At 41.1% G+C, this 26,398-nt stretch overlaps 1 protein-coding gene across 10 annotated transcripts in view; it reads left to right on the forward strand.

Annotated features, from left to right (window-relative positions):
- Positions 1-25,604, forward strand: part of LOC121573994 (disks large homolog 2) — a 324,395-nt gene extending 298,791 nt beyond the window's left edge. For 4 of the 10 annotated variants that reach the window (XM_041886461.2, XM_045222648.1, XM_041886460.2 and 1 more), the window contains 8 exons: positions 2,753-2,849; positions 6,639-6,689; positions 7,124-7,225; positions 8,541-8,564; positions 10,396-10,568; positions 23,236-23,348; positions 23,915-24,006; positions 24,636-25,603. In XM_041886461.2, the coding sequence (XP_041742395.1) occupies positions 2,753-2,849; positions 6,639-6,689; positions 7,124-7,225; positions 8,541-8,564; positions 10,396-10,568; positions 23,236-23,348; positions 23,915-24,006; positions 24,636-24,742 (759 nt within the window). In that variant the 3' untranslated portion in view covers positions 24,743-25,603. Of the gene's footprint in view, positions 1-2,752; positions 2,850-3,411; positions 3,458-6,638; positions 6,690-7,123; positions 7,226-8,540; positions 8,565-10,395; positions 10,569-23,235; positions 23,349-23,914; positions 24,007-24,635 lie in introns of all 10 variants that reach the window. The other 6 variants (XM_045222647.1, XM_041886459.2, XM_045222651.1 and 3 more) reach the window with 5 other exon arrangements.
- The last annotated feature ends 794 nt before the right edge of the window (positions 25,605-26,398 follow it).

Genomic DNA, 26,398 nt, shown 5'->3' on the forward strand with positions numbered 1-26,398 from the left:
TAATGACACCTGTTTGAACTTGTTATCAGTATAAAATACACCTGTCCACAACCTCAAACAGTCACACTCCAAACTCCACTATGGCCAAGACCAAAGAGCTGTCAAAGGACACCAGAAACAAAATTGTAGACCTGCACCAGGCTGGGAAGACTGAATCTGCAATAGGTAAGCAGCTTGGTTTGAAGAAATCAACTGTGGGAGCAATTATTAGGAAATGGAAGACATACAAGACCACTGATAATCTCCCTCGATCTGGGGCTCCACGCAAGATCTCACCCCGTGGGGTCAAAATGATCACAAGAACGGTGAGCAACAATCCCAGAACCACACGGGGGGACCTAGTGAATGACCTGCAGAGAGCTGGGACCAAAGTAACAAAGCCTACCATCAGTAACACACTACGCCGCCAGGGACTCAAATCCTGCAGTGAAAGACGTGTCCCCCTGCTTAAGCCAGTACATGTCCAGGCCTGTCTGAAGTTTGCTAGAGTGCATTTGGATGATCCAGAAGAGGATTGGGACAATGTCATATGGTCAGATGAAACCAAAATATAACTTTTTGGTAAAAACTCAACTTGTCGTGTTTGGAGGACAAAGAATGCTGAGTTGCATCCAAAGAACACCATACCTACTGTGAAGCATGGGGGTGGAAACATCATGCTTTGGGGCTGTTTTTTCTGCAAAGGGACCAGGACGACTGATCCGTGTAAAGGAAAGAATGAATGGGGCCATGTATCGTGAGATTTTGAGTGAAAACCTCCTTCCATCAGCAAGGGCATTGAAGATGAAACGTGGCTGGGTCTTTCAGCATGACAATGATCCCAAACACACCGCCGGGCAACGAAGGAGTGGCTTCGTAAGAAGCATTTCAAGGTCCTGGAGTGGCCTAGCCAGTCTCCAGATCTCAACACCATAGAAAATCTTTGGAGGGAGTTGAAAGTCTGTGTTGCCCAGCGACAGCCCCAAAACATCACTGCTCTAGAGGAGATCTGCATGGAGGAATGGGCCAAAATACCAGCAACAGTGTGTGAAAACCTTGTGAAGACTTACAGAAAACATTTGACCTGTGTCATTGCCAACAAAGGGTATATAACAAAGTATTGAGAAACTTTTGTTATTGACCAAATACTTATTTTCCACCATAATTTGCAAATAAATTGATAAAAAATCCTACAATGTGATTTTCTGGAAAAAAAATTCTCATTTTGTCTGTCATAGTTGACGTGTACCTATGATGAAAATTACAGGCCTCTCTCATCTTTTTAAGTGGGAGAACTTGCACAATTGGTGGCTGACTAAATACTTTTTTTCCTCACTGTATTCTGAGCACACATTGCAGTAGTAGCATTGCTGTATCCTTCTCAATTAATACGATAATTAGTCTGTCACAGATGTTACATATGTGCCAGTATGTCAATCCTTATGATAACCCTGTGTAAGAATCACAACCACTGTGATACAACTTACATCTCACTACTTGATACAATTCTCAACTTTTATGCACACCTTAATCCACCCATTGGACACACTTATTTCAGCTGACAGTTACATTTTACATTTTAGTAATTTAGCAGACGCTCTTATCCAGAGCGACTTACAAGATCAATTACGGTTAAGTGCCTTGCTCAAGGGCACATCGACAGATTTTTCACCTAGTCGGCTCGGGGATTAGAACCAGTGACCTTTCGGTTACTGGCACAACGCTCTTAACCACTAAGCTACCTGCCGCCCAGTTAGAGCCAAATGTATCAAACACGTGCAGTTGAGGCTATTATTGAACCAGTTGCGGTGATCATTGCTGGTTTAAAGATTATACCTTTTAGAATGGATTTATGAAGCACATGTATGCAAATGAATATCCGCTGCAGAGAAACACCACAACTGCAATTCCTTCACTCTGCTCCACGTCGCCTCCTAGGTTCTCAAACAGCACTACGCACAACTTCTCTCCTTTAAGAATATTTTTTGTAATTAGAGACACACAAACTTTTGATCAATCTAACCCCTTTGTGTCATAATTCTTTGTATGTTTGTTCATTTAGGATTTTATATCTTCACAAGCATATCTAAATATATAGTTTTAGGCAACAATGACATCATTTTAGCTCCTAGAACTCCCAACAACCATGGCATGGGATCTCATCCCTCCACCTCCCAAAGTTTTACCCTGCATGATTGTTGGAGAATCATTTGTCACAGCCATGTTACTTATTTCATAGCATGATCCTGGTAACGTGTTTGCTGCATGGCATACCACATATCAGCATTTATGTGTGTGTTCTTTTCAACACCTGTTCTGTTATTTCGTTTTATTTTCAAGTGTTTGAGAATGTCTCGGGTGCAATTATGGCACATGATGTAAATGATGGCAAATATTACTGTGTAATTATTCTCTATCACAAGTTGAGTCATTTTGACAGTGTTATTGTCAAACCGCGTCTTTGTTATTACAAATCAAATTTGTAAAACAAAATGAGAGATTTGTGAAATGTCTTGATTAATTCATGGAATCTTTTCTTTGCTGAATCAACAACATTCAAAATGATTAGGTTATTATAATTAAACCCTGCTTTGAGGGATAAATCAGCTAGTGTAACATCAGTACTGTAATGTCAGTCATGTAGAACATTTTTGGTGACCACGCCATCAATTCTTCATGTCCCACATATTGCAACTAGTTGGTTTGTCAGCATGAATGTGACAACAATTAGAGCTCCCTGTTTGCCCCACCCCATGCTTTCTTTCCTCCACAGTCATTCAATGACAAGCGTAAAAAGAACCTCATCTTTACACGAAAGTTCCCATTCTACAAGAACGAGCTGGGTGAGCAGGATGACAGTGATTCTGAACGTAAGTACTGTAGGTACACACACTGACACAGGTACACATAGGTGATACATAGGTGCGTTGTCGAGACGTGTGCAGTCCCCCCTCCTATCTTTTTTTGTCTATCTTTTGGGCTCTGGTGGAGTGATGGCATCTGGAAGCTCAGGTCAGGATCAGCCTGTGTCAAGCACTGAGCAGTCACCAGTGATTCCTCAAAACTTCCCCCAGGGCTCATCTATCATATTCCCCCCTTATCTGATATGACCTAAAAATATATCTGATATGACCCCAAAAAAAATACATACACATACGTATTTTTAATAACAGCATGTGAGGATTACAGAAAGGGGTGATATAAGAGAACCGAAACTGTACTGGTGCTGAGCTAGTTAGGACCGGTTTTGGATGGTCGTCTGGTGTCTGCACAGTGTCTGAACTGAGACAGATGATCTGAGCTGGACTAACCAATCTTGCCTTTCAGGATTTCACAGTTTCACCTCTTTAATGCCTCTTACCTCTTCCTTCCTCCTTTCCGGCTATCCTTGCCCCCTCTCCTTGTCTTTGCTCTCTTGGGACGGCCATGTAGGACATCCCAGGAATAGGTGACGACGGGTATGGGACAAAGACGCTGAGTAAGTTGGTTTAGGAATGGTCCTGTCTGTACAGTCAAACAAAACATTTCCCGTTTGGGTTTGTTTCCTCCCTCTTTATTTTTTCGCTACCTTATTAATTATTTTTGATAGCCTGTTTGCATGCTGCAGTATCACGACTCAGTTTGGGTCCTGATTGTATTGATTTCTGTGACCTCCTAACATTAAGATTGTTTGCATGACACAAAAAAGAAAGACAGAAAAAAAGTGTTTAAGTCTGGAAATAAATGTACTTTCTTTTTACGCAACTTGTCTGTTTATGGTAAATCTCTCTCTTTCTATAACAGACTGGTGTTATCTGTTTGGATGTACACTGGTCATCTGAATGTGATCAGCTCTTTTTAGGCTGGCATGCTAAGGGGTTCTTACTGTCAATGCTGTGTATACTTTTTTAATTATCTCATATATAGTACATTTTGAATGTTTGAATGTTCCTCCATGGAATGAGTTTGACACCCCTGCTCTATGTTGATGCATTGTTGAATCCCATGAAAAGAAAGAGGTACAAAGTGGAAAACTGCTCGTCTCCCATTTCTTTGGTATCACAACTTTTTATTTTACTGCAACAATAATGGACACCCACCTTTTTAACGTTTGCTTTCTCCTCTTTTTTTATATAACTATTATAGATTATTATAGATGTTATGTTGAGTCCAAATCCCGGGATCAGAGTAGACATGGATGCAGAACAAAATCATGTTGGTACTGTCTTGAGTTTCATATGAAATAAAAAAGCAACAATAATGTGAAGTGGATTTACACTTTATAATTACAATAAAACTATGGCTAGTATGGGGGGAATTTTGAGGTGGCCATGTTTTGCGCGTACTAACCAATTAACTTAACATGCCATCTCAAAGAAGCACCAATTAAATACAACTGAGTTACCAGATAACAGTTCATTTAGGTTTTATAGGTGTTATGCTGAAGCTTTGAAACTCAAGCAGGGCACTTGGTGTGGTATAGTACAAGGTTAAATGAATCATGACAAATCGTTTTTTTTAGGTTTTGAGACAAGCACACAAAGTGATCATCCTCCTGAGAGCTATAGTCATGACCTAAATTAAATTAGGCCTATATTGACAATCTTTTGACTAGAGAAACTGATTTGCCGTCATATTATTGAAGTGTATGGACAAGTAGTACAGTGAAGCGACCAATATCACAATTGTCATAACTTGACTGATGGTCAAGGGTTCCTTTTGAGGTCCATATGGCAGTCCCTACCAGCTGTAGGTTGATTATCCACTCAGTCCACACTGTGGCCACAGCTCTAAATGGAAAGGCATCCACTGGTCGCAACTGCAGACGACAGAAAAGGACCTCAGTTTGTTTGTTTGGGATAAAATGCATACAGTGGGGAAAAAAACTATTTAGTCAGCCACCAATTGTGCAAGTTCTCCCACTTAAAAAGATGAGAGGCCTGTAATTTTCATCATAGGTACACGTCAACTATGACAGCCAAAATGAGAAAAAAAATCCTGAAAATCACATTGTAGGATTTTTAATGAATTTATTTGCAAATTATGGTGGAAAATAAGTATTTGGTCACCTACAAACAAGCAAGATTTCTGGCTCTCACAGACCTGTAACTTCTTCTTTAAGAGGCTCCTCTGTCCTCCACTCGTTACCTGTATTAATGGCACCTGTTTGAACTTGTTATCAGTATAAAAGACACCTGTCCACAACCTCAAACAGTCACACTCCAAACTCCACTATGGCCAAGACCAAAGAGCTGTCAAAGGACACCAGAAACAAAATTGTAGACCTGCACCAGGCTGGGAAGACTGAATCTGCAATAGGTAAGCAGCTTGGTTTGAAGAAATCAACTGTGGGAGCAATTATTAGGAAATGGAAGACATACAAGACCACTGATAATCTCCCTCGATCTGGGGCTCCACGCAAGATCTCACCCCGTGGGGTCAAAATGATCACAAGAACGGTGAGCAAAAATCCCAGAACCACACGGGTGGACCTAGTGAATGACCTGCAGAGAGCTGGGACCAAAGTAACAAAAGCCTACCATCAGTAACACACTACGCCGCCAGGGACTCAGATCCTGCAGTGCCAGACGTGTCCCCCTGCTTAAGCCAGTACATGTCCAGGCCCGTCTGAAGTTTGCTAGAGTGCATTTGGATGATCCAGAAGAGGATTGGGAGAATGTCATATGGTCAGATGAAACCAAAATATAACTTTTTGGTAAAAACTCAACTCGTCGTGTTTGGAGGACAAAGAATGCTGAGTTGCATCCAAAGAACACCATACCTACTGTGAAGCATGGGGGTGGAAACATCATGCTTTGGGGCTGTTTTTCTGCAAAGGGACCAGGACGACTGATCCGTGTAAAGGAAAGAATGAATGGGGCCATGTATCGTGAGATTTTGAGTGAAAACCTCCTTCCATCAGCAAGGGCATTGAAGATGAAACGTGGCTGGGTCTTTCAGCATGACAATGATCCCAAACACACCGCCCGGGCAACGAAGGAGTGGCTTCGTCCAGATCTCAACCCCATAGAAAATCTTTGGAGGGAGTTGAAAGTCCGTGTTGCCCAGCGACAAAATACCAGCAACAGTGTGTGAAGACTTACAGAAAACGTTTGACCTGTGTCATTGCCAACAAAGGGTGTATAACAAAGTATTGAGAAACTTTTGTTATTGACCAAATACTTATTTTCCACCATAATTTGCAAATAAATTCATTAATAATCCTACAATGTGATTTTCTGGATTTTTTTTTCTCATTTTGTCTGTCATAGTTGACGTGTACCTATGATGAAAATTACAGGCCTCTCTCATCTTTTTAAGTGGGAGAACTTGCACAATTGGTGGCTGACTAAATACTTTTTTTTCCCCACTGTACTTGAAAAGCCTGTTTGCATAGTGCAGCAGAGGAGTTGAACTCCCTTGGCAACAGACAGTCCCAAGCATTATAAACTCTCTCAATCCCTATTTTTAGTATGGCGAAGTCACAATTTACACCAAGAGCGTTTTCATTGCAAGTGTCTAATCACTTCTTTACTCATCCAGATTGACATTTCTCCTGTCGTGGGACACTTGATCAAGAGAATTAGCATGAACATGCATGTAATGTTTGTTTTAGTAACTGTTTTCTGTTTAATAGTACCTATTTTAGTGACTGTTTACTTATTGTTTTATGTCACCAGGGAGTCAAGAGGACATGATTCTCTCTTATGAGCCTGTCATTCGACAAGAGAGTGAGTACTCCAATCTTTCACCAAAGCAGTCCTTGTTTATGCCTCAGCACTTTTTCAGTCAGTGAAACATTAGCCACTTACACATTGTCATGCTATATCCATGTAAGCCCGTGCGTACTAGCGGCATAAGGTTTTAAAATCCAGATTTAAAACAATTGATGACTTCCTCTAACTCCTGCGGGAAGATTCAGGCAAGATTCAACAAGTTCTTCCATACTAGTTATTTACAAGAAGTAATCACTTGTTGAATCTCTAGACATCGAAACCGTTCTGGCACTAGCATGCATTGGCTTGCTCGGATATAGCGTGAAAATGGATAAGCGGCTATTGTAGTGAAATTGCATGCTCACATTTACTGCAGAGAGTAATGCTAGGGGCACAGTTATAGCCTTGAATGTCTGTAAATGAGTCAATTGACACATTTTATCTTTCAGTTAATTACGCCAGACCCGTCATAATCCTTGGACCAATTAAGGACAGAATCAATGATGACCTGATATCAGAATTCCCTGACAAATTTGGCTCCTGCGTGCCACGTAAGTACATGTACCTTCGCAAGGAAACCAGGGGCCGTATGTATCAAGCTTCTCTGAGTAAGAGCGCTGATTTAGGATCAGTTTTGCCTCTTAGATCAAAATGGATACGATTTCATGGACAGGCAGGACCTGATCCTAGGTCAGCACTCCTACTCTGAAACGCTTGATACATGATACTTGATGCTGTCTTAGGGTGGAGACAGTTGCTGCATCAAGAATACATTGTGTGATCATGTGCCCTTGTGATTAGCTCTCCCTATAAACAGTAGATAACACCGTTGCCCTGATAAATTCCACTGTGCTGCCAATATACCATTGTGATGGTGGTTTATACCCGTTTCCTTCATTTGTTATGTCGTTATAGTGTTTGATTCATTATTTTTCCTAATTTCTCACCAAAAGGCATTTCATTTCATCCCCTTACATGTTTTGTTGGGTTCTTTATTTTGTATATTACATACTTGGTTAAATTATCCAGAGATGATTTCTTGATGACAATAATAATGTAGGATCTTATTCCCTTCTATTCACGTGCAATTTCATTGAACCACTAAAGGGGAAGTTCAGGATTTTAGAACTTGATGTTAGATGGTTCCTCACACTGAATGTAGTCTATGGGCCAGGAGACACTGTAATCCATGGTTAGGTTTTTCTTGAAACAATTACTACAAACTTCAGCTAACTTTAGCCACAGCTAGCTAACAATCTATTTTATTTAGATTTTTGCATAATTCAGCAGAAGCTATGGCAACAAATCCAAACAAATTTGGATTTAGTTTTTACAGACAACTAGTTTTGGTGTTTTGGTCGTTTGTTGTTTAAAAGCTTTATGACTGTAGACCAGTATGAAAGATAGTGTGACCATACTACTAAGTTCAAAGGTTCGTGGACAGTAGTGTTTCTGGCTTAAAGGGGCATTTTACTCTAAAACCACTTTTCACACATTTCTCGTCTGTACACCATTAATATGGTCTCACAATCCAATTATTTTGCACTTTCAAGCCTCATGGCTGTCCTAATAGCAGGCCTGTGATTAATTCCTGGAAAAGTTGTGGATCTTTTTTGCTCCTGTTTGATTTTGGGAATCAGGAGACTGAACGTAATGTAATGAAAGTGATCTTGAAAACGTGCATTTTTGGGACTTTATCAAAAGTGGACTAAACTAAATTGAGTAATGATCCTTTAAATACAGTTTAAAAGTATTACAATAGTATTTAATACTATTGTACATTTTACACCACTGTGTACTTGATATATTTTGTTTGTTTTCATTTACTTATCTTTTTATTCCATCTATTTTTTAAACCAAATAAAGCGGCTAACAGTTCAGGGCAACGAGGTAAGTAAGCCACTTAGTTGCTGGTATACAGAATATATGTAGTGAAAGGTAGTAGAATAAGTTCCACTCTGTTGTAAACATTTGATTCAAAATGTACTTTAGTAGAAGTATTGACATAAAAAAAATATAAAAATGCCTCTCTATACACATTTACCTGGAGATCTACAGATTCACCGTGGGGAATGTGTAGATTTCTGTTATCACTGGTACATTTATAGATTCCCCGGAAAAACCTACAACATTTTTTACCAGTGCGACAGAGAATCTATAGATTTCCAGGGGAATCTATAGATTTTCCTATTATACACATTTACTGTAACACGTATACCAAAAATTCAGATTGAACAAAAAGCACATTTAGGGCTTGATTCAACCCCTATCGCGGAAGTTCAGCGTTATAGCGCAATTTAAAATGTAAAGGTAATTTCCGATTGAGCCGACATATGCAGCGTTTACCGTAAATACAGTTTCTGCGAACGTGGGAACATTGCCTTTAAATTTAAATTGCGCTAAACTTCCGCGATACGGATTGAATCGACATAACACTTACACTGGGTTTACATTCTATCACTCTGCAAACCCTGCGCCCTCCAGATATCAGTGTAGGTGCACTAGTTTTTATGGTTTCAAAACTATAATGTTATTTTGAAATGTTTTATTCTAACAGTGCACAATTAATTAGTTTGTTTACACACACACAAACAGGCAGTTGTGTTTATGTATCTACAATCAAATCAAATTGTATTGGTCACATACACGTGTTTAACAGATGTTATTGCGGGTGTAGCGAAATGCTCACACTGTGCATACCTTTGTAACCATCTTGTAAATAAAAAGGTATTAGGATCACTTGTTGTAAAGTGGGACCATACTAACAAATGACATTAAAGCTAGAATCCTTAGTTGCTACAGCCATTTGTGGAATTATAAATTAATGATCTAAACCCATTGATTCTTGAAGAATATAACTTATAAATGCCTCATGAGCTTAGTTCAACTGTCGTAACCCATCAGAACCCAAAAAATAAGCTTGTTTCACTGCAATGTTTATAAACAATGTAAATGTAAACAAACATTATATAGCCTCAAAACATGGTTAAAACTATATATTTTTTTATATCATGGATGGTCAGTCCTTGCATCCATAGCTCTGACTGTGAATTTGAAAGGGGTTACATTTCTCCAGGCCCATCCCTCAGCTTTCTACCAAAACAGAGGCGGGGTGACCGCTTTATTGTTTCAATTAAGGACTATCTTTAAATGTCGCCTTGCGATCAACATTTTTCTCCTGATTGTTTAAAGACCTTGATTTCAAAGTGGTTGAATAACGTTTGTGTGTTTTCCTAACAAATAGATAACGTTTTATTTGAAATGTCAGGTAGCCTAGTGGTTAAGAGCGTTGGGCCAGTAACCGAAAGGTTGCTGGTTTGAATCCCCAAGCCAGCTAGGTGAAATATCTGTCGATGTTCCCTTGAGCAAGGCACTAAACCCCAATTACTCCTGTAAGTTGCTCTGGACAAAATGTATACATTTTTTTGTCATCCAATGGACGGTTGTAGATGCCGTCTGATTTTATTGAGACACATCGCCCTATAAATTGGGATTAAATATGTCCTTGACGTTTATCTAGGATGATATTGAATTTGTTTCAAGGACACAATGACTGACTTAAGTTGTTAAACCACTCACTCTAAACACTGCCCCCTCTATAACTCGCTCTTCAACAATAAGTTGCACATTCAGTTAAACAGTTTCCTTCTTTTTAATTGTACTTTCTGTATTTAAATGAACTTTCTTTTACCTTTTTTTCCCTCATCCTCTTGTACCAAAGATACCACTCGATCGAGGAGGGACTACGAGGTCGATGGGCGGGACTACCATTTTGTAATGTCCAGAGAGCAGATGGAGCAGGACATCCAAGAGCACAAGTTCATCGAGGCGGGCCAGTACAACGACAATCTGTATGGAACCAGTGTTCAGTCGGTCAAATATGTGGCTGAGAGGGTAAGTGTCACTGTCGTAGCAATTGAGATATATTTAGGCTATATATATATATATTCGACAAGCAGAAAATGAATTATGGCAGATGGCGGTACACAAACCCAATGTTAACTACATGTTAGCAGTTCCCATTATATAACCTGACACATTTAGCCCTATGCTAACCTAACCAGGTGGCAGTGTAACAAATTCCGCATCAGCCTTTCAACTTTTTATTCACAAACCAATGGCATTTCTTGAAATAGGTCAACTTGGACACCCGAGGGATACATAAAAGACACACCCTCCTCCACTTACCCTCGCCTTATGCCCTTGGGGCAATCCCCGCGGCCATCTTTGCCGTCGGTCCAAACGATTAGCCAAGCAAGGGAAGTTGGCAACGTAAGCAGCTCAGCCCTCGTTTGTGATCCAGTTTGCGAGAGTACAATTTTGTTCACTCCGGGGCCTGAAACGCCCCATAATTCAATTTGCGATGATTGTACATCCGCTAAGAAAAGTCTGCCAAAACTTAAAACCAACATCAATATGGAGAAGTCAACATACAAGTGTAAGTAAAAACCAATGTAAATAAGTTGGAAATTGTGCTACTAATGCACATGATGGCACAAACATGGATCGTAAAAGTCATGAGCTGTTTTCGAATACTCATACTAACCGTACTATTTGTGACGTATATTTAGTATATAGTATGCTTATTGGTCATAGTATGGATATAGTTAGTACGCCAAAAGTGCTTTTAGGGCCCATAATGCAATTCTTCAGGAAATGGGCGTGGCTTCACATTGTTTTCAGATAGGAAGAAAATGGCGGAAAAAATGCAGTCCAGCAAGAGCGGATACAAATTCATTGCTTTAACTAATTATGACAAATGTTAAGAACATTTTGAGCAATGTAATAAAGTTATGACTTTTCAAATAAGTTACCTTATGTTGGCTGACAATTTGTTAGCTACGGTATCCTTACGAACCACATAGCATATCATTACAGCAGTATGTACCGGTATGTTAGCTAGCTACCTAATGTTAGTTGGCTACTAATACATCAAATTTGCAAGTATATTAACTATATGATATCTAACTAACTACCCAACTTTTATTGACTTGATTATACCCGTCATTCTTAGCTTAGCTAAATTGTATAGTCATTGTGCGTTCTCAATGGACATTCGGGTGATTTCGTAAATTCGCTCTGGCTATCTACTCCGATTTCAGAGCACTCTCCTCTGAGTGTACCAGAGCGCAGAATAACTGATGAATTTACGAACGCTCAACACCCGTTGAAATGGACGGTGTCAGTAAACGTAGGCAAAAAAGCGTCATTAAATTGTTGCCAGCAGCACAGTTACAGTCACCAACGCTTTGGATAACATGATGCTGTGCAGTTGTCACAGCAGCGACAAAAGTCCTCCACATCCCTCTTGTGCTGCCCCCAGTAAAAGCCCTGACGGAGGTGTCGGAGGGTTTTTGTGACCCCAAAGTGTCCAGTCCCCACCCCCCCCCAATGAGTGCTCTGGAGCACAGCCTCCTGCAGTGCTTTTGGGACCACCACCTGCCACCTCTCCTTTCCCGTAACTGGCTCCTTCCATGCCCGCTGTAGCACGCCATCAGCCAGCCGCAGTCTCTCAAACTTTGACCACAACCCTTTGGTCGCGAGTGAGAGCGCTGCCACCTCTTCCCACGGTGGCCTCAGCTGCGCCTCTACCCACTGTAGCACTGGCTGTAGGTCTGTGTCCCGTCCCTGCTGCTGCTCCCATTCAGCCACGTCGACAGTCTGCAGCTCACAGCAGACAGGCCCACCCACCCGACACACTGTGGCACAGACCCCCTCCTCCGCACACAGCTCTCTCTCACGGCCCTCTCTCCGCTCACAGTGGCGGCACCCGTCTGCAGTACAGGGCCGACGGGACATAGCGTCGGGGTTGGAGTGGCGTGCCCCTGCCCTGTGCACCACTGTGAAGTCGTACGGCTGAAGCTCCTCCAACCAGCGTGCAACCTGCCCCTCTGGCTCTTTGAAAGACATGAGCCACTGGAGAGCAGAGTGGTCAGTCCTTACAGTAAAGGGCAGGCCACCCAGGTAGTGTTTGATGGAAGCCACAACAGCTAGGAGCTCCCGCCGGGTGACACAGTAGTGGCGCTCATGTTTGTTGAATGTTTTGCTGTGGGCCAGGATGTTGTCAAGGTATACCAGACACTCCTGTCGGGGGATGCCATCCAGCACCCTGTACATCAAACGCTCAAAAGTAGCTGGAGCGTTGCACAGGCCGAAGCACAGGACCTTGAACTGTCCTCTGTTAGTGGAGAATGCAGTTTTGGCTCATGCCTCTGGGGAGAGGGGCACCTGCCAGTAGCCACTACGGAGGTCTAGTGAGGAGAACCAACAGGACCCCCTAACCAGATCCAGTGACTCATCGATGCGTGGTATGGGGTATGAGTCCTTCCTGGTTACCTCATTCAGCCGCCTGTAGTCCGCACAGAACCTCAGCCTGCCCCTCTTCTTAGGAACCATGACGACTGGTGCCACCCAGGGGCTGTCTGAGGGCTCGATGAAATCAGCCCGCTGCATCTCCGACACAGCCTTGTCTGCTGCCTCCTGGCGTGCCAGCGGGATACGGCGGGGACGCATCTTGATGAGCATCACCTGTGTCGATCTCATGCTGCACCAGATGAGTATGACCCACCTCTTCCTCACTCAGCACAAAGCTGTGTCTGGGTCAAACAACAACTGCCGCAACCGTTCCTGCTGCTCGGGGTCAAGACCAACACAGTTCCTCTCCCATATCTCCCTCACGGCAGACAGTGTCCTTTCCTCTTCCATCTGGGGTAGCTGGGCTGGGGGGGGCGTGGCTCGGGCTCATGGAGGGATGTGTCGTGGAGGTAGCTGATGGAATGTAACACACAGCCGTAGGTGACAGAGGGGCTGGGGAAATGTCACACACAGATGTGGGGGGGGGCAGCCATGAGTCTCTGCTGCTTTAACTGTTGGAGTAAGGGGGTTGTTGTGTGAATGTGACATTAGTGGGGGCCATGGTGACTGCCGGCCCTCCCTGGAAGCTCGGTGTGCCCCCTTTTATGTCTAACTGGCAGCCTGTGCTCCTAAGAAAGTCCAACCCCAGGATACAAGGGTCCTGCACAGCCGCCACCCACACAGGATGACTCACAGTCCTGCCCCCTACTGTCAGAGTCATTATTCCCTTCCCTTTCATGGGTGCCAGCTCACCTGTGACTGTACGGAGCTGCACAGTTGTGGGCTGAAACTGAGTCTCTAACAACTCCACGAGGTGAGATCTTGCATGGAGCCCCAGGCCGAGGGAGATTACCAGGTCTTTTGTGTTTCTTCCATTTGCGAATAATCGCACCAACTGTTGTCACCTTCTCACCAAGCTGCTTGGCGATGGTCTTGTAGCCCATTCCAGCCTTGTGTAGGTCTACAATCTTTTCGCTGACATCCTTGGAGAGCACTTTGGTCTTGACCATGGTGGAGAGTTTGGAATCTGATTGATTGATTGCTTCTGTGGACAGGTGTCTTTTATACAGGTAACAAGCTGAGATTAGGAGCACTCCCTTTAAGAGTGTGCTCCTAATCTCAGCTCGTTACCTGTATAAAAGACACCTGGAAGCCAGAAATCTTTCTGATTGAGAGGAGGTCAAATACTTATTTCCCTCATTAAAATGCAAATCAATTTATAACATTTTTGACATGCATTTTTCTGGATTTTGTTGTTGTTATTCTGTCTCTCACTGTTCAAATAAACCTACCATTAAAATTATAGACTGATCATGTCTTTGTCAGTGGGCAAACAAACAAAATCAGCAGGGGATCAAATACTTTTCTCCCTCACTGTAGCACCCGTAGTGGCTCTCCAGGCTGCCTGTGTCTATTACTCAGTTCGGAGCGCAGCAGCCTGGGCTGTACACACTGTCCAAAGCGCCTCCTCAGTGCTCCAACTAAAGCCCCATAATCACGTCTGTCCTCGGGGCTAATCAATATCAAACAGGACAGAGCATCATCCGTGAGGCACAAAGCCAACTGCAGTGCCCTATCGTCATTCGACCACCCCCCAAAATGAGCTAACAGTTCAAACTGAGCATGAAAAGCTTCCCAATCCGCCTTACCAGAGTACTTTGGGGTCTTAACAGATGCGGACGCAATCGGGGACTGGGCGCCGCCATGTTTGTTTACATCCTGAGCCCCAGCCTCCTCGTCACACAGCGTCGACGTCACCCCTTCAGTCCGCCCCCAAGAATCTGTGCGAACAGTGTTGCCAATTTAGCGACTTAGTCGCTATATTTAGCGAATTTTCAGACCCCTCTAGCGACACATTTTGAAAAAAGCGACTAACGACAAATCTAGCGACTTTTTCTGGTGTTATTGGAGACTTTTGGAGACTGACGTGAAAGCACGTATCGTTCTTACTCTTCTCAATGAGCAGCGGGTGCTTTGTTACCCCCGTCCCAAAGCACTCACAGGCGGCCCAGTCCTCGCGCAGCAGTCTCTCCCAGCTGCAGTCAGAGCAGGAGATGTTCACCCCTCCGTGTCCAGACTGCAAATGAATCGCGCATGCGGGAAGCTGCCGCTGGCTGATCCCGCCCTGGATGTAAATGTACAGTGTTTTTTACTCACTTTTTGTCTCTCCCACGATGTTATTCCTCTCTCCTACAGTGTCCATCACAATTACATGCACATGGTGTCACGACTTCCGCTGAGGCTGCCTCCCCTCCTTGTTCGGGCAGGCTTCGGCGTTCGTCGTCACCGGCTTACTAGCCACTGCCGCTCCATTATTCATCATTCCATTTGTCTTGTCAATCACACACACCTGGTTCTTATTCCCTCATTAGTCCGTGTATAAGTGTTCCCTCTGCCCCCCTTGTCCTTGTGGGTGATTGTTTATTTGTGAGAGTAGTGTAGCTCGGTGGAGCTACTCGTACCTTATTATTGCCAGGGTAGATATTTCCCCTGTGCCTGTTATTGTTGGAGCTACCGTTACCTTGTATTGCCAGGGTAGATTTTTCCCTGTGCCTGTTTCGTTTGTCGCTATCCAGCGCTATTTGTGTACGACGGAATAAACTCTGCATTCTGTGATTACCCTCCTGCGCCTGACTCCTTCTATCACACTCATCACACATGGCCAATTATGCAAAGTAGGTGATGACGTCATTTGGCGACTTCTAGCGACTTTTAGGACAGCCAAAAGCTACTTTCCTTATTGAGGAGTTGGCAACACTGTGTGCGAAGTACAGTCGGTGAAGCACTCATGCCCGCTTCAGCCTCCTCCATTCTAGCGTTCTCCCTCAAGCGGCCTCTGTGCTCCGATGCCCTGCTGATCTCCACGTCCATTCATGCACCTCCTTGGCCATAATCGTCCCCTACCTCCACCTTCACTTTCGGATTCCCTCGAAGCATTTTCAACCCCTGTTCTTCTCCACGTACACGTTAGCTAGCCACGGTAGTCAGCTATCTAGCTGGATAACTTTTATCCACGTTTTTACTTCTGACACCAATGTAATGACCTGGCTAGATCATAAATGAACAATTGTCCAAACAGAGGTTAGAGTTGACGAATTCCCGGTTTATTAACCAAACTCAACACAGGCTACTGTCAAGGATACCCGTATAAAACAACCGTGACCACCTCTTGTTAAGACCAGAAGTAAGAGAGAGAACAATGGCTAAGCATGGTCTTAAACTTGCGATGCTCCACCCCCCTGCCAAACAGCAGTGGCAGTATGTGTAGGTCTGCATTTTTACATTGAATTCATAGATTTCAAGAGAGGGTTCCAGGAGTGATTAATTTCTATTTCCGTAGGCCTATAGCCTATCTCGCACATTGTCGAAGTGAATTGAAGTGTATCATACAAAGTCCCATATGCATTAATAGGTTGTAGCATAAGGAGGACAATATCTGATGTGAATGAATGTAGGCTATAGCTATATTGTTGATCGGAGTTCCTATAGTACAGAAAAGGCAAATCAGAGAGTTGGATGACTTTGTCAAATATAAGTATTTCATCATCTGATACAGATACAGCCAAGTGTCTTCCTCCATTAAGACTGTTGATTTGGAATCTTTTACATGCAGTAGGCTAAGTGTGGGTTCGAGTCCGGACTCACTATAAACGCATTTAAAATAACTGCAATACTGCCATCTGTAGGATGATAACGAGAGTGCAACCTGTAATCCTACTCTATTACACTTTGTAATGCTTGTCGTCGAGTCAAATAACGCATACAGTGGGGTCCATAATTATTGGCACCTTTTGATAAACATGAGCAAAAAATACAATAATGAGCTATATTGTATGTAAAAAATGTTTTACATTATATTATTTTATACTAATACAATTGCTCAGAGAAAGAGATTGGAGAACACATTGGGAGGGATCATAGACCATTCCTCCTTACATATTCTTTCCAGATACTTGATAAACTTTGCTTTATAGACTGCCCTTTTCAATTCAAACCACAGGTTTTAAATGGGATTCAAGTCCGGAGAATGAGATGGCCATTGCAAAATTTAAATGTTGTAGTCAATTAACAATTTCTTTGTGGATTTTGTGGATTTTGATGTGGCCTTGGGGTTAATGTCTTGCTGGAAGATCCCCTTGCAGCCAAGTTTCAGCTTGGCATAGGCAACCAGGTTTTTGGCTGAAATATCCTGCTACTTGGTAAAGTTCATGATGCCGTTGACCTTAACAAGGGCCAGTGGAAGCAAAATAGCCCCATAACATCAAAGATCCACCACCATATTTTACAGTAGGGATTAGGTATTTTCTGCATATGCATTGTTATTTTGAAGGCCAAACCCACCGCTGGTTTGCATGGTCAAAGACCTCTACTTTTGTGTCATATGACCATAGCACCGGTTCCAATCCAAGTGCCAATGCGTTTAACAAACTCCAGGTAGTGCTATGGTCACATGACCTGAAAATAGAGCTCTTTGGCCCTATGGTGTGCGTAGATTTTTGTATTACTTGTTAAACAAAATAGTTTTCTCTGAGCAATTGTATTAGTATGAACAAATATAATTTCCCAATTTCTTTGAGCATATAATATAGCTCAGTATTTGTATTATTTATTTTATACTGTTTTTTTTCATCTTTATTAAGGGTGCCAATAATGCATATAAAACCTTGTAGGCCTACATTTAAGTGTACACGTCCATGTAATATAGCATATGCAATATGAATATTAGGCCATAGCAGTGGTTTGTCTGCAAGGCTGAAGAAAGACATAGCTCCTTATTAAATTAATTCTTAACTTTTTCAAGCTGTTGGCTGTACTTTCCTTCCAGTGTTGGGGAAGCCACTCTGAAAATATAGTTTACCAAGCTACCAATTACTTAACACTGGAAGAAGTTAAGCTACACTAAAGCCACCCTTAAGAAAAGTATAGTTTACTTAATTCAAGTTACTTTGAAAAGGTAGTTCACTACATCCAAACTGATAAATTATAATATCTAAATCTAAAATGTCATAGACTACAAATTGCAAGAACAGATTACTCTGGAATCAGATGTTAATAGAATGTGTAATTGGCCCATTAAACACAAAAAATATGTTTCCTGTGAGAATTAGGCAGGTCTATTGCCGAAAAAGAAAGGACATTCTTGCCTACTTCACACATTTTCTTCTTTTTGCAAAAAAAATTGTGTGTAGTCAGTGGTGGAAAAAGTACCCAATTGTCATACTTGAGTAAAAGTAAAGATACAGTACCTTAATAGAAAATGACTCAAGTAAAAGTGAAAGTCACCCAGTAAAATTCTACTTGAATAAAAATCTAAAAGTATTTGGTTTTAAATATACTTAAGTATCAAAAGCAAAAGTATATATCATTTCAAATTCCTTACAGTGGCTTGTGAACGTATTCACCCCCCTTGGCATTTTTCCTATTTTGTTGCCTTACAACCTGGAATTAAAATATATTTTTTGGGGGGGTTGTATCATTTGATTTACACAACATGCCTACCACTTTGAAGATGCAAAATATTTTTTTGTGAAACAAACAAGAAATAAGACAAAAAAACTGAGTACATGAGCGTGCATAACTATTCACCCCCCACAAAGTCAATACTTTGTAGAGCCACCTTTTTGCAGCAATTACAGCTGAAAGTCTCTTGGGGTATGTCTCTATAAGCTTGGCACATCTAGCCACTGGGATTTCTGCCCATTCTTCAAGGCAAAACTGCTCCATCTCCTTCAAGTTGGATGGGTTCCGCTGGTGTACAGCAATCTTTAAGTCATACCACAGATTCTCAATTGGATTGAGGACTGGGCTTTGACTAGTCCATTCCAAGACATTTAAATGTTTCCCCTTAAACCACTTGAGTGTTGCTTTAGCAGTATGCTTAGGGTCATTGTCCTGCTGGAAGGTGAACCTCCGTCCCGGTCTCAAATCTCTGGAAGACTGAAACAGGTTTCCCTCAATAATTTCCCTGTATTTAGCACCATACATCATTCCTTCAATTCTGACCAGTTTCCCAGTCCCTGCCGATGAAAAACATCCCCACAGCATGATGCTGCCACCACCATGCTTCACTGTGGGGATGGTGTTCTCGGGGTGATGAGAGGTGTTGGGTTTGCGCCAGAAATAGCGTTTTCCTTGATGGCCAAAAAGCTTAATTTTAGTCTCATCTGACCAGAGTACCTTCTTCCATATGTTTGGGGAGTCTCCCACATGGCTTTTGGCGAACACCAAACGTGTTTGCTTACTTCTTTCTTTGAGCAATGGCTTTTTTTTGGCCACTCTTCCATAAAGCCCAACTCTGTGGAGTGTACGGCTTAAAGTGGTCCTATGGACATATACTCCAATCTCCGCTGTGGAGCTTTGCAGCTCCTTCAGGGTTATCTTTGGTCTCTTTGTTGCCTCTGATTAATGCCCTCCTTGCCTGGACTGTGAGTTTTGGTGGGCAGCCCTCTCTTGGCAGGTTTGTTGTGGTGCCATATTCTTTCCATTTTTTTAATAATGGAGTTAATGGTGCTCCGTGGGATGTTCAAAGTTTTGGATATTTTTTTATAACCCAATCCTGATCTGTACTTCTCCACAACTTTATCCCTGACCTGTTTGGTGAGCTCCTTGGTCTTCATGGTGCCGCTTGCTTGGTGGTGCCCCTTGCTTAGTTGTGTTGCAGACTCTGGGGCTTTTCAGAACAGGTGTGTATATATACTGAGATCATGTGACACTTCGATTGCACACAGGTGGACTTTATTTAACTAATCATGTGACTTCTGAAGGTAATTGGTTGCACCAGATCTTATTTAGGGGCTTCATAGCAAAGGGGGTGAATACATATGCACGCACCACTTTTCCGTTATTTATTTTTTAGAATTTTTTTTAACAAGTTATTTTTTTCATTCCACTTCACCAATTTGGACTATTTTGTGTATGTTCATTACATGAAATCCAAATAAAAATCCATTTAAATTACAGGTTGTAATGCAACAAAATAGGAAAAACGCCAAGGGGTAATGCAACAAAATAGGAAAAACGCCAAGGGGGATGAATACTTTTGCAAGACACTTGCAAACCAGATGACCAAGGATAAGTGCATGAATTGGACAATTTTCCTGTCCTGCAAAGCATTCAAAATGTAATGAGTCCTTTTGTATGTATGGAGTAAAAAGTACATTATTTTCATAAGAAATGTAGTGAAGTAAAAGTAAAAGTTGTCTAAAATATAAATAGTGAAATACAGATACCCCCAAAAAAAACTACTTATCTAGTAATTTAAAGTATTTTTATTTAGGTACTTTACACCACGGTGTGTAGTCCCAGTAGTTAGCTACACCACTACATGACAAAAAAGTAATTAACTACTGAACTACCAAGATTTTAATTTAGTTCAACTACCACCAAGCTACTGCAAAATGTAATTATATTACTAGTTGAAATACATGTACAGTGGGGGAAAAAAGTATTTAGTCAGCCACCAATTGTGCAAGTTCTCCCACTTAAAAAGATGAGAGAGGCCTGTAATTTTCATCATAGGTACACGTCAACTATGACAGACAAAATGAGAAAAAAAAATCTAGAAAATCACATTGTAGGATTTTTAATGAATTTCTTTGCAAATTATGGTGGAAAATAAGTATTTGGTCAATAACTAAAGTTTCTCAATACTTTGTTATATACCCTTTGTTGGCAATGACACAGGTCAAACGTTTTCTGTAAGTCTTCACAAGGTTTTCACACACTGTTGCTGGTATTTTGGCCCATTCCTCCATGCAGATCTCCTCTAGAGCAGTGATGTTTTGGGGCTGTCGCTGGGCAACACGGACTTTCAACTCCCTCCAAAGATTTTCTATGGGGTTGAGATCTGGAGACTGGCTAGGCCACTCCAGGACCTTGAAATGCTTCTTACGAAGCCACTCCTTCGTTGCCCGGGCGGTGTGTTTGGGATCATTGTCATGCTGAAAGACCAGCCACGTTTCATCTTCAATGCCCTTGCTGATGGAAGGAGGTTTTCACTCAAAATCTCACGATACATGGCCCCATTCATTCTTTCCTTTACACGGATCAGTCGTCCTGGTCCCTTTGCAGAAAAAGTTCAAACAGGTGCCATTAATACAGGTAACGAGTGGAGGACAGAGGAGCCTCTTAAAGAAGAAGTTACAGGTCTGTGAGAGCCAGAAATCTTGCTTGTTTGTAGGTGACCAAATACTTATTTTCCACCATAATTTGCAAATAAATTCATTAAAAATCATACAATGTGATTTTCTGGATTTATTTTCTTCTGAATTTGTCTGTCATAGTTGACGTGTACCTATGATGAAAATTACAGGCCTCTCTCATATTTTTAAGTAGGAGAACTTGCACAATTGGTGGCTGACTAAATACTTTTTTTCCCCCACTGTAGTTCACTACTCTTCAACACTTTTCCCTTCTCAACACACTAACACAATAAATGTAATTCTACATTTAAAAAAGGGGGGGTGGGGGAACTCATGTGAAATTCTATTCCTTGACACAATCTGCGTCAATTACGTGGAGCTAGGCACTCTACATAGAGAGATATTTGACCAGTCAGTCAACTACACGTGATGTAGTTGCTTTGATTATCAGAACGTCTCATTGGACTTCTGTTAACAACACTTCCATGAACAAGTGTTGGATCACATCCAACTAAGTTACGAACCGGATATAATCATGAATTTGAGCAGGATATAATCACGGCCACCTGGTGAGGTTAGCATAGGGCTAAATGTGCCAGGTTATGTAATGAATATAGCGAACATGTCGCCTTTGATCACGTGCAACTACGTCAACGATTTTAATTGGCTGAAAAATAGAAAATGTGGTTTTCTGTGTGATGCAACCACACAAAGATTTTACATTTGTATTTGATCAATATCTGAATTTAAAATGTGTGTCTGTGTGTGTTATTGGTCTTCAAGCATAATTATCCCTTTATATGTACTGTTTACCCCTTCTAGTAAAGTATTAACAGATTCTTTGTCAGAAACAGTAATTTGACTGAATCAAGGACATCATGTGAATTCAATGATTATGTACAGTGCCTTCTGATTTTTTGTTGTTACAGCCTGAATTTAAAATTAAATTGAGGTTTTGTGTCACTGGCCTACACACAATACCCCATAATGTCAAATTAATTAAAAATGAAAAGCTGAAATATCTTGAGTCAATAAGTATTCAACCCCTTTGTTATGGCAAGCCTAAATAAGTTCAGGAGTAAAAGTTTGCTTAACAAGTCACATAATAAGTTGCATGGACTCACTCTGTGTGCAATAATAGTGTTTAACATAATTTTTGAATGACTACCTCGTCTTTTTACCCCACACATACAATTATATGTAAGATCCCTCAATCAAGCAGTGAATTTCAAACACAGATTCAACCACAAAGACCAGGAAGTTTTTCCAATGCCTTGCACAGAAGGGCACCTATTGGTAGATGGGTAAAAATTAAAATAGCAGACATTGAATATCCCTTTGAGCATAGTGAAGTTATTAATTACACTTTGGATGGTGTATCAATACACCCAGTCACTAGAAAGATTCAGGCATCCTTCCTAACTCAGTTGCCGGAGAGGAAGGAAACCGCTCATGGATTTCACTGTGAGGCCGATGGTGACTTTAAAACAGTTACAGAGTTTAATGGCTGTAATCGGAGAAAACTGAGGATGGATCAACAACATTGTAGTTACTCCACAATACTAACCTAAATGACAGAGTGAAAAGAAGAAAGCCTGTACAGAATAACAAATATTCCAAAACATGCATCCTGTTTGCAATAAGGCACGAAAGTAAAACTGCAAAAAATGTGGCAAAGCTATTAACTTTACAGTATGTCCTGAATACAAAATGTTATGTTTGGGGCAAATCCAACACAACACATCACTGAGTACCACTCTTCATATTTTCAAGCATGGTGGTGGCTGCATCATGTTATGGGTATGCATGTCATCTAAAGGTGATTCTAACATGTATTGATTCAGGGGTGTGAATACCTATGTAAATTAGATATATTGCAAAACATTTTAAAAACATGTTTTCACTTTGTTATTATGGGGTATTGTGTGTACTTTAGATGGGTGAGAAAAAAAATCAATGTAATCAATTTTGAATTCAGGCTGTAACACAACAAAATGTGGAATAAGTCAATGGGTATGAATACTTTCTGAATGCACTGTATATTAACTGTTTCTCTCCTCTGTCAGCAGGGTAAACACTGCATACTTGACGTGTCGGGGAATGCCATTAAACGACTACAAGTAGCACAACTCTATCCCATTGCCATCTTTATAAAGCCTAGATCCATCGATTCATTAATGTGAGTTCTCATCTCCCAACTCATGAAAATATTATTACATAGCAAATGTGTTTATAATGGATATGCAATTCAGTAGAAGGCGCTGACATTAAGTGAGTGCAGAATGTATTTTATGTGGTCACCAAAGTGGCAGGGGGCAAATCAGGCAATTAAGTGGAAATGGGGGTTGAATTGACAAATACAACATTAACTTAATGAACGTAATTCATAGTCTATGCATGTGGAAATGTAGTTGGAGACAGTAGAATTTATGGCGCCGGTTTCCCAGACACAGATTAAGGGCTTTAAATTTCAAGGTAATTTACGACTTAGCCGACATATACAGCGTTTACAATGAATGCATTCTCCGCTAATGCAGGAACATTGCCTTTAAATTTCTATCGCCCTGTAGCGCAGCTCTTCAGCGCTACGGATTGAATCCAGCCCTAAACCTATTCCTAGACTAAAAAGCACTTTCAATGGAGATTCTCCATTGAGCTTGCTCGTTAGTCCAGGACTAGGCTTAATCTGTGTCTGGGAAACCGCCCCATGGAATCTGAGGCCTCACAACAAACATCTGTTCCCAGGGAGATGAATAAGAGGCTAACAGAAGAGCAGGCCAGGAAGACATTTGACCGGGCCATGAAGCTGGAGCAGGAGTTTGGCGAGTTTTTCACAGGTACAGTATCCATGAGTTAAAGATGCACAATGTTGCTCTTTTTAGACAAAAGAGATGTGAAAGTTGTAGTCTGTCAATTTCAGTGCAACCCGTGTTGGTGTATACAGTTCTGGGGCCTCATTTCTCAACCTTCTATAGATTTCACATAATTTTGGCGCACATTGAGATCCTACAATTAGAGGGAACATTGCATACGCCACAAATTGGTGTTCATCTAAATGATATGATAAAGCAGATCCATACTGTAATTCTGCGCATGTGAATGAGCATTACAACCCTGCCTGGATAATGCCCTTTATTCAACTTTTATGGTGACAAATAATGCCCTCATTTGCTGTATGATAAGGAACAATTGGAACAAAGCCGCTGCAGTAAAAAAAAAAAAAAAACAGCAATAGTAAATTTGATAAATTGTTTTAGAGAATTGTTTTAAGTGTTTCAACCTAACCTGTGGTAGTAAATGTCACCACAATATATTCTATGGGTGAAATGTATTGTTCTCACTAACAGTATGTACATGACTAAAAATAAATTCCTTCTTGGTGGACAGTGAGCAATTTTATTATATTAGAAAATAATTGCTAAATGGCTAGATCTGTCTGTACTGAATTTCTCCCCTTGTTTTGCAGCCCTTGTTCAAGGAGACACCTTAGAAGAAATTTATAACCACTGCAAAATGGTGATAGAGGAGCATTCTGGACCCTACATCTGGATCCCATCAAAGGAGAAATTATGAGAATACACCAATTTGGCAGGGAGATTGGACTGCTAGAAACAAAATACTTTGTAACATATGATCAATTGTAATGGCAATTTATATTGTTCATAATTATAGCCAATTAATGATTTTTTGTTATTGTTTCTTTTTTTCACTTTCAATATGAATGTTCCTGAATGTACACCACAAAGTTTAAGAAACATTTTTGGCCGAACAAATATTACTGTTTGTATATTTAATGATTTTTATTTTTAAGAAAATGCAAAGGAAATTAAATAAACATGGGCATGTGTTCACCTCGACACTGCGTGGAATTTCAAATGAATTTTCAAAGATGGCAGATACACAAGTCAACAAAGGAGGGGAAGGAAATAATATCAGCTTCTTTTGCTTTTCTCCACCCAACAGCTAGCACTTTGTGTCCTCTGACGCTCACCTCACATCAGTAGTTGACATTTTGTGTGACTTTGGCATCTATGCACTCCCTTGGACACAGTTCATCATACTCCTTGTTACATTGTTATTTTGTATTCATTTTATTATGTTGTGAATCCAGATTTGTTGGAAATGTTTAATTTGAATGAGAATTGTCCTCAACTGGATTGTTTATTATGCGTATTCTTTCATAAAAAAATACAATTATTGTTAAGATGCTTTGAGAGGGTACAACAGCACATAAAATATTTATTATAAAGATGTATAACTTTGATTAAAAATGTTATTTGAAAAAGTATCTTGTTTGACAGTGCGCTGTAGATTTAGTGATGATGGGGTTATTATTTAAGAGTAAATGGAAAAGTACAGGTCAAGAACTTAGGAATATAAGGTTCTATCTGCATCAAAATTGAGTTATTGACATAGTTCTGTTCAATGTTCTCTACCTATATACAGTCGTGGTCAAAAGTTTTGAGAATGACACAAATATTAATTTTCAAAAAAGTCTGCTGCCTCAGTTTTTATGTCAATTTGCATATACTCCAGAATGTTATGAAGAGCCCTGCCACAAAAGGACCAGCTGACATCATGTCAGTGATTCTCTCATTAACACAGGTGAGAGTGTTGACGAGGACAAGGCTGGAGATCACTCTGTCATGCTGATTGAGTTAGAATAACAGACTGGATGCTTTAAAAGGAGGGTGGTGCTTGAAATCATTGTTCCTCTGTTAACCATGGTTACCTGCAAGGAAACACGTGCCGTCATAATTGCTTTGCACAAAAAGGGTTTCACAGGCAAGGATATTGCTGCTACTAAGATTGCACCTAAATCAACAATTTATCGGATCATCAAGAACTTCAAGGAGAGAGGTACAATTGTTGTGAAGAAGGCGTCAGGGCGCCCAAGAAAGTCCAGCAAGCGCCAGGACCGTCTCCTAAAGTTGATTCAGCTGCGGGATCGGGGCACCACCAGTGCAGAGCTTGCTCAGGAATGGCAGCAGGCAGGTGTGAGTGCATCTGCACGCACAGTGAGGTGAATACTTTTGGAGGATGGCCTGGTGTCAAGAAGGGCAGCGAGGAAGCCACTTCTCTCCAGGAAAAACATCAGAGACAGACTGATATTCTGCAAAAGGTACAGGGATTGGACTGCTGAGGACGGGAAAGTAATTTTCTCTGATGAATCCCCTTTCCGATTGTTTGGGGCATCCGAAAAAAAGCTTGTCCGGAGAAGACAAGGTG

This window comes from Coregonus clupeaformis, chromosome 9 (assembly GCF_020615455.1).
Source record: "Coregonus clupeaformis isolate EN_2021a chromosome 9, ASM2061545v1, whole genome shotgun sequence".
Lineage (NCBI taxonomy): Eukaryota > Metazoa > Chordata > Actinopteri > Salmoniformes > Salmonidae > Coregonus > Coregonus clupeaformis.